This window comes from Ammospiza caudacuta, chromosome 35, assembly GCF_027887145.1.
Source record: "Ammospiza caudacuta isolate bAmmCau1 chromosome 35, bAmmCau1.pri, whole genome shotgun sequence".
Lineage (NCBI taxonomy): Eukaryota > Metazoa > Chordata > Aves > Passeriformes > Passerellidae > Ammospiza > Ammospiza caudacuta.
The window spans coordinates 2,474,698-2,485,914 of record NC_080627.1 but is presented as its reverse complement, the minus strand read 5'-3'; the positions used below and the strand labels follow the sequence as shown (position 1 = coordinate 2,485,914).

General features: G+C 67.9%; 1 protein-coding gene across 1 annotated transcript; it reads right to left on the bottom strand.

The window, feature by feature from the left end:
• Nucleotides 1–2,214: 2,214 nt before the first annotated feature.
• Nucleotides 2,215–8,812, bottom strand: FOSB (FosB proto-oncogene, AP-1 transcription factor subunit). Its single transcript, XM_058822886.1, has 5 exons — nt 8,516–8,812; nt 6,590–6,904; nt 5,012–5,119; nt 2,678–3,184; nt 2,215–2,610 (listed from the first exon to the last, which is right to left on the bottom strand). Exons 1-4 carry the CDS (start codon nt 8,642–8,644, stop codon nt 2,687–2,689), a joined length of 1,050 nt encoding a protein of 349 aa, XP_058678869.1. The 5' UTR covers nt 8,645–8,812; the 3' UTR covers nt 2,215–2,610; nt 2,678–2,686.
• Between the last annotated feature and the right edge of the window lie 2,405 nt (nt 8,813–11,217).

Below are 11,217 nucleotides of genomic sequence, written 5' to 3'. Positions count from 1 at the left end.
CAGTTTGGGGACACTTTGGGGATATTTGGGGAGGGGGTGACAGCCTCGGGAAAGGGAACGGGGGCGCCGGGAAAGGGGGACGACACCGGGGCTGGGAGGGGGCGCGGGACACTTTGGGGACAGTTGGGGACATTTGGGGACAAACAAATTGGGAGAGGGTCCCAAAAACTGGGAGCAAATCCCAAAAACCGGGAAAGGATCCCAAAAACTGGGAAAGGATCCCAAAAACTGGGAAAGGAGTCCCGAAACTGGGAGCGAATCCCAAAAACTGGGAGAGAATCCCAAAAACTGGGAGAGAATCCCAAAAACTGGGAGGGAATCCCAAAAACTGGGAGAGAAACCCGAAAACTGGGAGAGAAACCTGAAAACTGGGATCAGGATCTCCTGAACTGGGAAAGGAGTCCCCAGACTGGGAGAGAATCCCCCAAACTGGGAGGGAATCCCCCAAACTGGGAGAGAATCCCCCAAACTGGGAGGGAATCCCCCAAACTGGGAGGGAATCCCCCAGACTGGGAGGGAATCCCCCAAACTGGGAGAGAATCCCCCAAACTGGGAGAGAATCCCCCAAACTGGGAGAGAATCCCCCAAACTGGGAGGGAATCCCCCAAACTGGGAGAGAATCCCCCAAACTGGGAGAGAATCCCCCAAACTGGGAGAGAATCCCCCAGACTGGGAGAGAATCCCCCAAACTGGGAGGGAATCCCCCAAACTGGGAGAGAATCCCCCAAACTGGGAGGGAATCCCCCAAACTGGGAGAGAATCCCCCAGACTGGGAGGGAATCCCCCAGACTGGGAGCGCCCCCCCCAAACTGGGAGCGCGCCCCGCTCAGTTCCTCTCCCCGCGCTCCCCCTGGCGGTCACTGCCGGAACTGCAGGCGAGCGGGGGGCATCTCCCCCAGACCCCCCAAAACCTCCCCCAGACCCCCCAAAACCTCCCCCAGACCCCCAAAACCTCCCCAATTCACCCCAAAACCTCCCCCAGACCCCCAAAACCTCCCCCAGACCCCCCAAAACCTCCCCAATTCACCCCAAAACCTCCCCCAGACCCCCAAAACCTCCCCCAGACCCCCAAAACCTCCCCAATTCACCCCAAAAACACCACGGGGGCCGCGGGAGCCGCTCAAGCTTTTATTGGCCACGTTTTAGGGGGGGGGGGGGTGGGGGATGGGGAAACGAGCGCGGACCGGGGGGGGGGGGGAGGGAGGGGAGGGGCAGAGACCCCCGAGAGGGGGGGGGAGGGGGGGGGCGGTGAGACCCCCGGGTGGGCACGAACACGGCACGAACAATAATTATCCTCGATATAATTAATAATAAAAAATTAAACATCTCCCGCGCAACAAAAATAGATTTATATACGGGGGGGGGGGGCTTGGGGGGGAGGGGGGCGGAGCCAAGGCCAAGCGGGGGCGGGGACACGGGAGGGGACAGGTGGGACACACCTGGAGGTGGCACCTGGAGGTGCAGGGACCCCCTGAAAGGGACACGGAGGTGACAAAGTCGGAGGTGACCCGCCGGTGGCACCTGCAGGGGACACCCGGTGGCCCTCGGGGGACATGCAGGTGACAAAGTGACACCTGGAGAGGGTGGCGGTGGCCCCTGGAGCCCCTCGGGGGACGCGGGCCAGCGCCAGGGGGACAGAAATGACACAGGGACCTTCTGGGGGTGGGGACGGGGACACACGGTGGTGGCATCTCCAAAGGGGTGGAGACGGCACCGGGACCCTCCTGGGGACCTTCAGCGAGGGCTCGGGGACACCTCGGGTGTCACCAGGGGCGGGCTGGGACATCTCCAGGGGCACAGAGGTCCTGGAGGGACCCTCGTGGTCACCTCGGAGGTGACACGAAACCTCCTGTGGGTGGTGGCACCTCCAGGCACCGCTGAGGTGACAGGGACACCGCGAGAAGGTGCTGAACGGGGTGGGGACATCTCCAGAAGGGACAAAGAATCCCGGAGCGACCCCGCCAGGAGGTGACAAGAACCAGGATCAGCCAAAACCGGCACCAAAAAAAAAAAAAAAAAAAAAACCAAACCAAAAAAAAAAAAAAAATCAGGGGGGAAAAAACCCACGAAAAATAACGAATCCCACCAGAACCGGGGGAAAAAAAAAACAAAACAAAAAATCCCACCAAAACCGGGGGTGGGAAACAAACAAACAAACAAACAAAAAAAAAACACCACCAAAAAAACCAGCACAGGTGGAGGTGACCTGGAGGTGTCACCTGGAGGTGACAAAGGGGACACAGAGGTGACCAAGTGCCACCTGTCCCGTTCACAACGCGAGGGGGAGCTCAGGCGGTCCGAGGAGGAGGAGGAGGAGGAGGAGCCCCGTGAAGGTGACAAAGTGACACCTGCAGGTGACAAAGGGGACGCACGGAGGTGCCCGAGCGCCACCTGCAGAGGGTGGAGGCGACACCTGGAGGTGACAAAGGGGACACACGGAGGCGACAAAGCGCCACCTCTCCCCATTCACAACGCGAGGGCGGAGCTCGGGCGCTCCGAGGAGGACGAAGCCCGGAGGCGGGGGTGACGCGGAGGTGTCACCTGGAGGTGACAAAGTGACACCACCTGGAGGCCACAAAGGGGACACGCGCGGAGGCGGCCGAGCGCCACCTGCAGAGGGTGGAGGTGACACCTGGAGGCCACAAAGGGGACACGCGCGGAGGCGGCCGAGCGCCACCTGCCCCGTTCACAACGCGAAGAGCGAGGGGGAGCTCAGGCAGTCCGAGGAGGAGGAGGAGGAGGAGGAGGAGCCCCGGTGGTCGCCGCCGCCGCCGCCGCCGCTCCGCCGCTGGCGCGAGGCTCCGCGCGAGGAGGATGAGGAGGAGGAGGAGGATGAGGATGATGAGGAGGAGTTTCCCTCTGGGTGGGGGGACACAAACGCGGGGGGCGCCGCGTTAGGGGCTCCCCAGCAGCAGGCGCCGGGGACGGGACCCTGCGGCACGAGGAACCACGGCAGCGGCGGCGGCGGCGGCGGCGGCGGGGCCTCGCCGGGGCTGCTCACCTCGGAGGAGACGGGCGCGGCGGCGGAGGGCACCGCGGGCACGGCCGCGGCGACGTCCTCGAAGGGGACCTTGCAGGCCGGGGCGTGCGCCACCAGCACGAACTCCAGGCGCTCCTTCTCCTTGCGCAGCTCGGCGATCTCCGACTCCAGCTCGGCCTTCTCCTCCTCCAGCTGGTCCGTCTCCTGCGGGGCGGGCGCGGTCAGGGACGCGGCGGCGCCCGCGGGTGGCCCCGGGTGTCCCCACGGGTGTCCCCGGGCGGCGCCGAGCGTCGCCGGGGTCTCTGCGCCATCGTCGCGCCCCCCTGAGCGTCCCCGGGGTCTTTGCCGCCCTCCCGTGTCACTGCGTGCCCTTCTGGGCGTCCCCAAGTCTGGGGACAGCGCCATCGGTGACCTGGCAATGTCCCCAAGTGTCCCTTGGGGTCGCTGTCCCTTCCCGTGTCCCTGCGCGTCCGTCTGGGTCTCCGTCCGTCCGTCCGTCCCTGGGTGTCCCCAGGTGTCCCTGAGTGTCCCCTCAGATGTCCCCAAGCCCGGGGACAGAGACATCAGGGACACGGGGACACCTGCAGGTGTCCCTGAGTGTCCCCTCAGATGTCCCCAAGCCCGGGCACAGAGACATCAGGGACACGGGGACATCTGCAGGTGGCCCTGGGTGTCCCCTCGGGTGTCCCCAAGCCCGGGGACAGAGACATCAGGGACACGGGGACACCTGCAGGTGGCCCTGGGTGTCCCCTCGGGTGTCCCCAGGTGGCACCGAGCGTCACCGGGGTCTTTGTCGCCCTCCTGTGGCCCTCCCGTGTCACTGCAAGTCTGTCTGGGTCTCTGTCCGTCCGTCCGTCCGTCCCTGAGTGTCCCCCTCGGATGTCCCCAGGTGTCCCCAGATGTCGCTGTGGCCCTCCTTGTCCCTCTGAGTGTCACCAGGGTCTCTGTGGCATTGCCGTGTCCCCCTGAGTGCCGCCAGGGTCTTTGTCACCCTCCCGTGTCCCTGCGCGTCCGTCTGGGTCTCTGTCCGTCCATCCCTGGGTGTCCCCAAGTCCGGGGACAGCGACATCAGTGACCTGGCAATGTCCCCAGGTGTCCCTGAGTGTCCCCTCAGATGTCCCCAAGCCTGGGGACAGAGACATCAGGGACACGGTGACACCTGCAGGTGTCCCCCCAGGTGGCACCCGGGCTCCTCGTGGCCCTCCTGTGGCCCTGAGTGTCCGTCTGGGTCTCTGTCCGTCCATCCCTGGGTGTCCCCTCAGACGTCCCCAAACCTGGGGACATCCCTCCTCCTAAGTGTCCGTCTGTCCCTTCCTTTGTCCCCTTGTCCCCACTGATGGCACTGTCCTCATTCTGTCCCCTCGGATGTCCCCAAGCCTGGGGACATCTCTGGGCGTCCGCCTGTCCCCTCCTGATGTCCCCAACTCCGAGGACATCGCCACCATCACCGGTGACACTCCTGTCCTCTCCTGATGTCCCCAAATGTCCCCAACTCCGAGGACATCGCCACCATCACCGGTGACACTCCTGTCCCCGCCTGATGTCCCCAAACGTCCCCAAGTCCGAGGACATCGCCACCATCACCGGTGACATCCCTGTCCTCTCCTGATGTCCCCAAACGTCCCCAACTCCGAGGACATCACCACCAGCTGGTGACATCCCTGTCCTCTCCTGATGTCCCCAAATGTCCCCAACTCCCCTCTCGATGTCCCCAAACGTCCCCAAGTCCGAGGACACCGCCACCATCACCGGCGACACCGCGGGCCCTTGGGGACAACGCCACCCCCTGGCGGCGATTGCTGTCGCGGCAATGTCACGATAACGTCGCGATAACGTCACTGAAATGCCGCCCCCTGGAAGGGATTGCCGTCGCGATAGCGTCGCTATAATGTCGCGATAGCGTCACAATAGTGCCACCCCCCGGCGGCGATTGCCGTCGCGATAATGTCGCGATAACGTCCCGATAACGTCACTCAGATGCCGCCCCCTGGCGGTGTCGCGATGGTGTCGCGATAGCGCCGCGATACTCACCGCCTGCAGCCGGTCCGTCAGCTCGCGGCGCCGGTTGCGACATTTGGCCGCCGCCAGTTTGTTCCGCTCCCGCCGCACGCGGCGCTTCTCCTCCTCCTCGGGGGTCAGCTGCGGGCACGGGGGGCAGCAGCGTCACCCGGTGCCACCCGGTGTCCCCCCGTCTGTCCCCCTGTCTGTCCCCTGTCCCTCTGTCTGTCCCTCAATCCCCTCTGTCCCCCCGTCTGTCCCCTGTGTCCCCCTGTGTCCCCCTGTTTGTCCCTCTGTCCCTCTGTCTGTCCCCCTTGTCCCTCTGTCCCCCTGTCTGTCCCTCAATCCCCTCTGTCCCCCCGTCTGTCCCCTGTGTCCCCCTGTGTCCCCCTGTTTGTCCCTCTGTCCCCTGTCTGCCCCCTGTCCCTCTGTCTGTCCCTGAATCCCCTGTGTCCCCCTTGTCCCTCTGTCCCCCTGTCTGTCCCTCTGCCCCCCGTCTGTCCCTCTGTCCCCCGTCTGTCCCCTGTCCCCCTGTCTGTCCGTCCGTCCCCCTGTCTGTCCCCCGTGTCCCCTCTCACTGTCCCGTCCGTGCCCCTGTCCCTCTGTCTGTCCCTCTGTCCGTCCCCCTGTCTGTCCCCCGTGTCCCCTCTCACTGTCCCGTCCATGCCCCTGTCCCTCTGTCTGTCCCCTGTCTGTCCCTCTGTCTGTCCCCCCGTCCGTCCCCCCGTGTCCCCTCTCACTGTCCCGTCCATGCCCCTGTCTGTCCCCTGTCTGTCCCCCTGTCTGTCCCCCTGTCCCTCTGTCTGTCCCTCAATCCCCTCTGTCCCCCTGTCTGTCCCCTGTCTGTCCCTCTGTCCCCCTGTCTGTCCCTCTGTCCCCCTGTCTGTCCCCCTGTCTGTCCCTCAATCCCCTGTGTCCCCCTTGTCCCTCTGCCCTCTCATGTCCCCCCTGTCTGTCCCTCTGTCCCCCCTGTCTGTCCCCTCCATCCCTCTGTCCGTCTGTCCCCTCTCACCGTCTCCTGTGTCCCCCCTGTCCCTCTGTCTGTCCCCTGTCCGCCTCCATCCCTCCATCCCCCTGTCTGTCCGTCTGTCCCCTCCATTCCCTCTGTCCCTCGTGCCCCCCTGTCTGTCTGTCCGTCCCCTCTCACCGTCTCCTCCGTCCCGTCCATCCCCTCCATCCTACCCTGTCCCTCTGTCCGTCCCCCCGTGTCCCCTCTCACTGTCCCGTCCGTGCCCCTGTCCCTCTGTCTGTCCCTCTGTCTGTCCCCCGTGTCCCCTCTCACTGTCCCGTCCATGCCCCTGTCTGTCCCCTGTCTGTCCCTCTGTCCGTCCACCTGTCTGTCCCCCGTGTCCCCTCTCACTGTCCCGTCCGTGCCCCTGTCCCTCTGTCTGTCCCCCTGTCCGTCCCCCCGTCCGTCCCCCCGTGTCCCCTCTCACTGTCCCGTCCGTGCCCCTGTCCCTCTGTCTGTCCCTCTGTCTGCCCCTCTGTCCGTCCCCCTGTCTGTCCCCCGTGTCCCCTCTCACTGTCCCGTCCATGCCCCTGTCCCTCTGTCTGTCCCTCTGTCTGTCCCTCTGTCTGTCCCCCCGTCCGTCCCCCCGTGTCCCCTCTCACCGTCTCCTCGCGGCCCCGCCGCGCCCGTGCCCTCGGGGCTCTGCCTCCCGGTGCCGCTCCCGGTGCCGCTCCCGGTGCCGGTGCCGGTGCGGCCCCGAAGCCGCCGCCGCCCAAGCCGGGGCCGCCGTAGCTCGGCCCGGGCAGCTCGTAGGGGTCCAGGGCGGGGGGCGGCGGGGGCGGCTGCGCCATGGCGGCCCCCGGGGCCACCGAGGAGATGAGCGTGGGCTGCACCAGCCACTGCAGGTCCTGGCTGGTGGTGATGGCGGTCACGGTGGGCACGAAGGAGCCGGGCATGTCCCCCAGGGCGCTGCACTCCTGCGGGGACACGGGGGGACACGGGGGGACACGGTTAGAGGGGTGACAGCGCCGGGGACACGGTCAGAGCAGTGACACCCATGCCGTGATGGCGGTGACGGTGGCACGAAGGAGCCGGGCATGTCCCCCAGGGGACACGGGGGGACACGGGGGGACACGGTCAGAGCCATGGGGGACACCGATGGGGACACTTGGGGACACGGGGGACAGGGGTTAGAGCCATGGGGACACTTGGGGACACGGTCAGAGCAGTGACACCCATGCCGTGATGGCGGTGACGGTGGGCACGAAGGAGCCGGGCATGTCCCCCAGGGGACACGGGGGGACACGGTTAGAGGGGTGACAGCGACGGGGACACTTGGGGACACAGGGGACACGGGGGGACACGGTTAGAGCCATGGGGGACACGGGGGGACACGGTTAGAGGGGTGACAGCGACGGGGACACTTGGGGACACGGGGGACAGGGGTTAGAGCCATGGGGACACTTGGGGACACGGTCAGAGCAGTGACACCCATGCTGTGATGGCGGTGACGGTGGGCACGAAGGAGCCGGGCATGTCCCCCAGGGGACACGGGGGGGACACGGTCAGAGCCATGGGGGACACGGGGGGACACGGGTTAGAGAGGTGACACCGATGGGGACACGGGGGGACACGGGTTAGAGAGGCGGGGGACACTTGGGGACACGGGGGGACACAGTTAGGCGGTGACATTGGTGGGGACACCGGTCAGAGAAGTGGGGGACACGGGGGGACACGGGTTAGAGAGGCGGGGGACACTTGGGGACACCTGGGGACACAGTTAGGCGGTGACATCGATGGGGACACCGGTCAGAGCCATGGGGGACACGGGGGGACACGGGTTAGAGAGGTGGCACCGATGGGGACACGGGGGGACACGGGTTAGAGAGGCGGGGGACACTTGGGGACATGGTCAGAGCAGCGGGGGACACGGGGACATCGCTGGGGACATCCCCGTCCAGATGCGGGATGTGACACCCTCGTGTCCCTGTCACCCCCAGGGACCCCCAAACCCATCTCGGGCCCAATTTTGGTCGCCCCCTCCCCAAAATCCGAGCCCTGGAGGGGACCCCGAGGGTCCCCAGGTGACATCGCCACCCTCAGGTGGCACCGCCACCCTTTGGGACCCCCCCGAGGTCCCCAAATCCGCAAGGGGGCGTGGCCAAGGCTCGGAGGAGGGCGTGGCCAAGGCTCGGAGGGGCGTGGCCAGGGCTCGGAGGGAGCGCGCCCATCCCCACCAGTGGGCGTGGCCTAACCCCCGTTCACCCCGCTCGTGTGGGCGTGGCTCCGCCACAAAGCGGGCGTGCCCACCGCGAGGTGGGCGTGTCCACCTCCCGTCTCCCTTGGCAACGGCACCAAAGAGCGAGGAGGGGGGGGGGGGGGGGGGGGGGGGGAGGGGACACCCCAAAAATAACCCGCGCGCTCTGCGTGCGTGCGTGCCGCGTCACCGCCGCCCGCGACGTCACTGCGCGCGGCTTACGCACGGCCCCGCCCCCCCGGTGCCGCTCCGCTTCATCCTCCCCCCCTCGCCCTCCTCATCCTCCCCATCCCCTCCTCAGCCCCACGCCCCCGGTACCGGCGGCGCTCACCTGCGCGGCCCCGGCGGCGGCCGCGGGGCTCCCGAAGGAGTCGAGCGGCGACAGGTACTGCGACTCGGCCGAGGGCGACGAGCTGCACCGGGAGCCCGAGTCGTAATCCCCGGGGAACCCCTGGAACATGGCCCCGGGGCCGCGGGGGCCGCCCCGCCGCCACAAAGCTGCGGGGTCACGCCGTTAGCGCCGGCGGCATCACGGGGCGGCTCGGGTCGGTGCGCCGGTCAGGCTCCGGTGAGTGTCCGGCGTGCCCCGGTTCAGCGGTTGTGAGCTCCGCTGTGTCCGTGCCGCGCTCCGGTTGTGCGCTAAAAGCTCCGGTACCGAGCGCCGGTGTGTCCGGTAATGCGATAAAAGCTCCGGTACCGTCCGCTACAAGCTCCGGTTCGCCGGTACCGAGCTCCGGTGCGTCCGGTTATCCGCTAAAAGCTCCGGTAGCGTCCGTCCCCAGCTCCGGTTGTCCGCTAAAAGCTCCGGTAGCGTCCGTCCCCAGCTCCGGTTGTCCGCTAAAAGCTCCGGTTATCCGCTATAAGCTCCGGTACCGTTCGCGTCCAGCTCCGGTTGTCCGCTAAAAGCCCCGGTAGCGTCCGTGCCGATCTCCGGTCGCCCGCTATAATCTCCGGTACCGTCCGTTCCGCTCTCCGGTGCTCCGTTCCAAACCCCCCTCACACTCCCCGCTCCGTCCGCGACCGGCTCCGCTCGCTCCGGTGCCAAAACCCCCCAAAGCTGTCCCGGTACAGGATAAATCCCCGTTTCCGTTACGAGCGCCGGTAAATCCGCGCCGAGCCGCGCTCAGTCCCCTCGGCCGGGCGCCGGTGCCGCTGCCGGCGTCCGGTTTTATGAATGAACGGGCTCGCGGCGGCCCCGCCGCTTTATACGGCGGGGCCACGCCCCCCCGCGCTGACGTCACGGCCCCCTCCGCCGCCGCCGCGGGACCCCCGGGCCCCCCCCGCGCCCACCGGGACCCCCCGGGCTCGGTGCCGTCGGTGCCCGGCGCCGTCTGAGGCTCCCGGAGGCGCCGCCGCCGTTAAGAGGCCCCGGGGAGGGCCGGGAACGGGGGGGATCCCCCGGCCCCGCCCCGCCGGAGTTCCTGTGACGCAATTAGCCATATATGGCCTTGTCTGGAGTGTTTGTTTGGTATCCTAGCAATGACGTCACAGGGATTCCCTCCGCCGCCGCCGCCGCCGCCGCCGCCGCCGCCGCCCGCCCGTATTAATAGAAACGGGAACGGCCCGCCCGTTCTAGAAACGGCACGAAGGGTCCCGGGAGGCGGCGCCGGGAACCGGGAACTCCCCCGAGACCCCCGGGACCCCCAGACCAACGGGGGATCCCCGGTACCTCCCTCCGGTGCATCCCGCGGTGACCTCCCGGTGTCCCCGAGGAGCCTCCGGTAACCCCCGGGACATCCCCCATGAGACCCCCGGGACCCCCAAACCAACCGGGGCATCCCCGGGACCCCCCCCCCCCCCCCCCCACGGTGCTTCCCCCGGTGACCTCCCGGGACATCCCCCATGAGACCCCCGGAATCCCCCCCGGTACTACCGGGACCCCCCCCCCCGGTGCCATCCCGGCCTGGAGCCGTTCCCGGTACCGGGGGGGGTCCCGGTTCGGGGGTCCGGGGGTTCTCCGGAGGGTCCCGCTTTGGGGGTCCCGGCTTGGAGATCCCGGTTCGGGGTTCCGGAGGGTCCCGGTTCGGAGTCCGGGGCTCCCGGTTCAGGGTCCCGGTTCGGGTTCCCGAGGGTCCCGGCGGGTCCCGGTTTGGGGGTCCGTGGGATCGGGGGGTCCCGGTTCGGGGGGTCCCGGTCCCGTTGCGGCACCGGCGCTGAGTCACGGCGGCACCCCCGGTGTGGGGGGGGGGCGGTTCCCACGCCCTCGGGGTCACCGTTCATTCACCGGCCCCGGCCCCGCCCCCGCCGGTGGCTCCCGGTGCTCCCGGGCCCGGCACGGACCGGGGGTCCCGTTACCGGGGTACCGGGGGTCTCGGGATTTTCTGTCCCGTTACCGGTGTACCGGGGGACCCAGTCCCGTCCCGGGGGTCCCTATCCCGTTACCGGTCGGTTCTCGGGGGTCTCGGTCCCGGGATCCCGGGGGTCCCGGTGGGCTCTCGGTGTTCTCAACCCCGTTCCCGGGATCCCGGGGGTCCCAGCCCCGTTTCCGGGGGTTCCGCTCGGTTCCCGGGGATCCCGCTCAGCTTTCCGGGGTCAGCCCCGCTCCGAGGGTCCCGGGGGTCCCTGTCCCGTTCCCGAGGGTCCCGCTCGGGTTTCCGAGGGTTTTTTCCCGCCCCGTTTTCCCACGGTTCCCGCGCTCCCGTCCCGGTAAACACCGCGCGGGTCTCCCCGGTTCCCGGTGGTCCCGGGGGTCTCCGTGCCGTTCCCGGTGTCCCGGGGGGTCTCTCTCGGCTCTCGGTGGTCCCGGGGATCCCTCTGGGGATTTTCCCGCCCCGTTTTTCCCGCGGTTCCCGCGCTCCCCGTCCCGGTAAACACCGCGCGGGTCTCCCCGGTTACGGCGTTCCCCGCCGGTGACGTCAACACGTCCGGCGTCCCGTGTTTACGTCGCGCGGCAACGGCCGCGGCCATGGCAACGGGGGCGGGGCCTGGGCCGGGGCGGCGACCAATCAGGACAGGGGAGGGGCGGGGCCAAAGCGGGAGGGGGGCGGGGCTTGAGGCGCCGCGTTCGCGCGCTTTTGGCGGGGCGGGGCGGAA

Bases quoted from the DNA above. Each gene is read 5' to 3' on its own strand.
- FOSB (XM_058822886.1), bottom strand. From the start codon at position 8,644: ATGTTCCAGGGGTTCCCCGGGGATTACGACTCGGGCTCCCGGTGCAGC. The intron at 6,905-8,515 runs GTGAGCGCCGCC...GTGTCCCCGCAG, and splicing joins CCGCCGCCGGGGCCGCGCAG to GAGTGCAGCGCCCTGGGGGA. The intron at 5,120-6,589 runs GTGAGAGGGGAC...CCGTGCCCGCAG, and splicing joins GGCGGGGCCGCGAGGAGACG to CTGACCCCCGAGGAGGAGGA.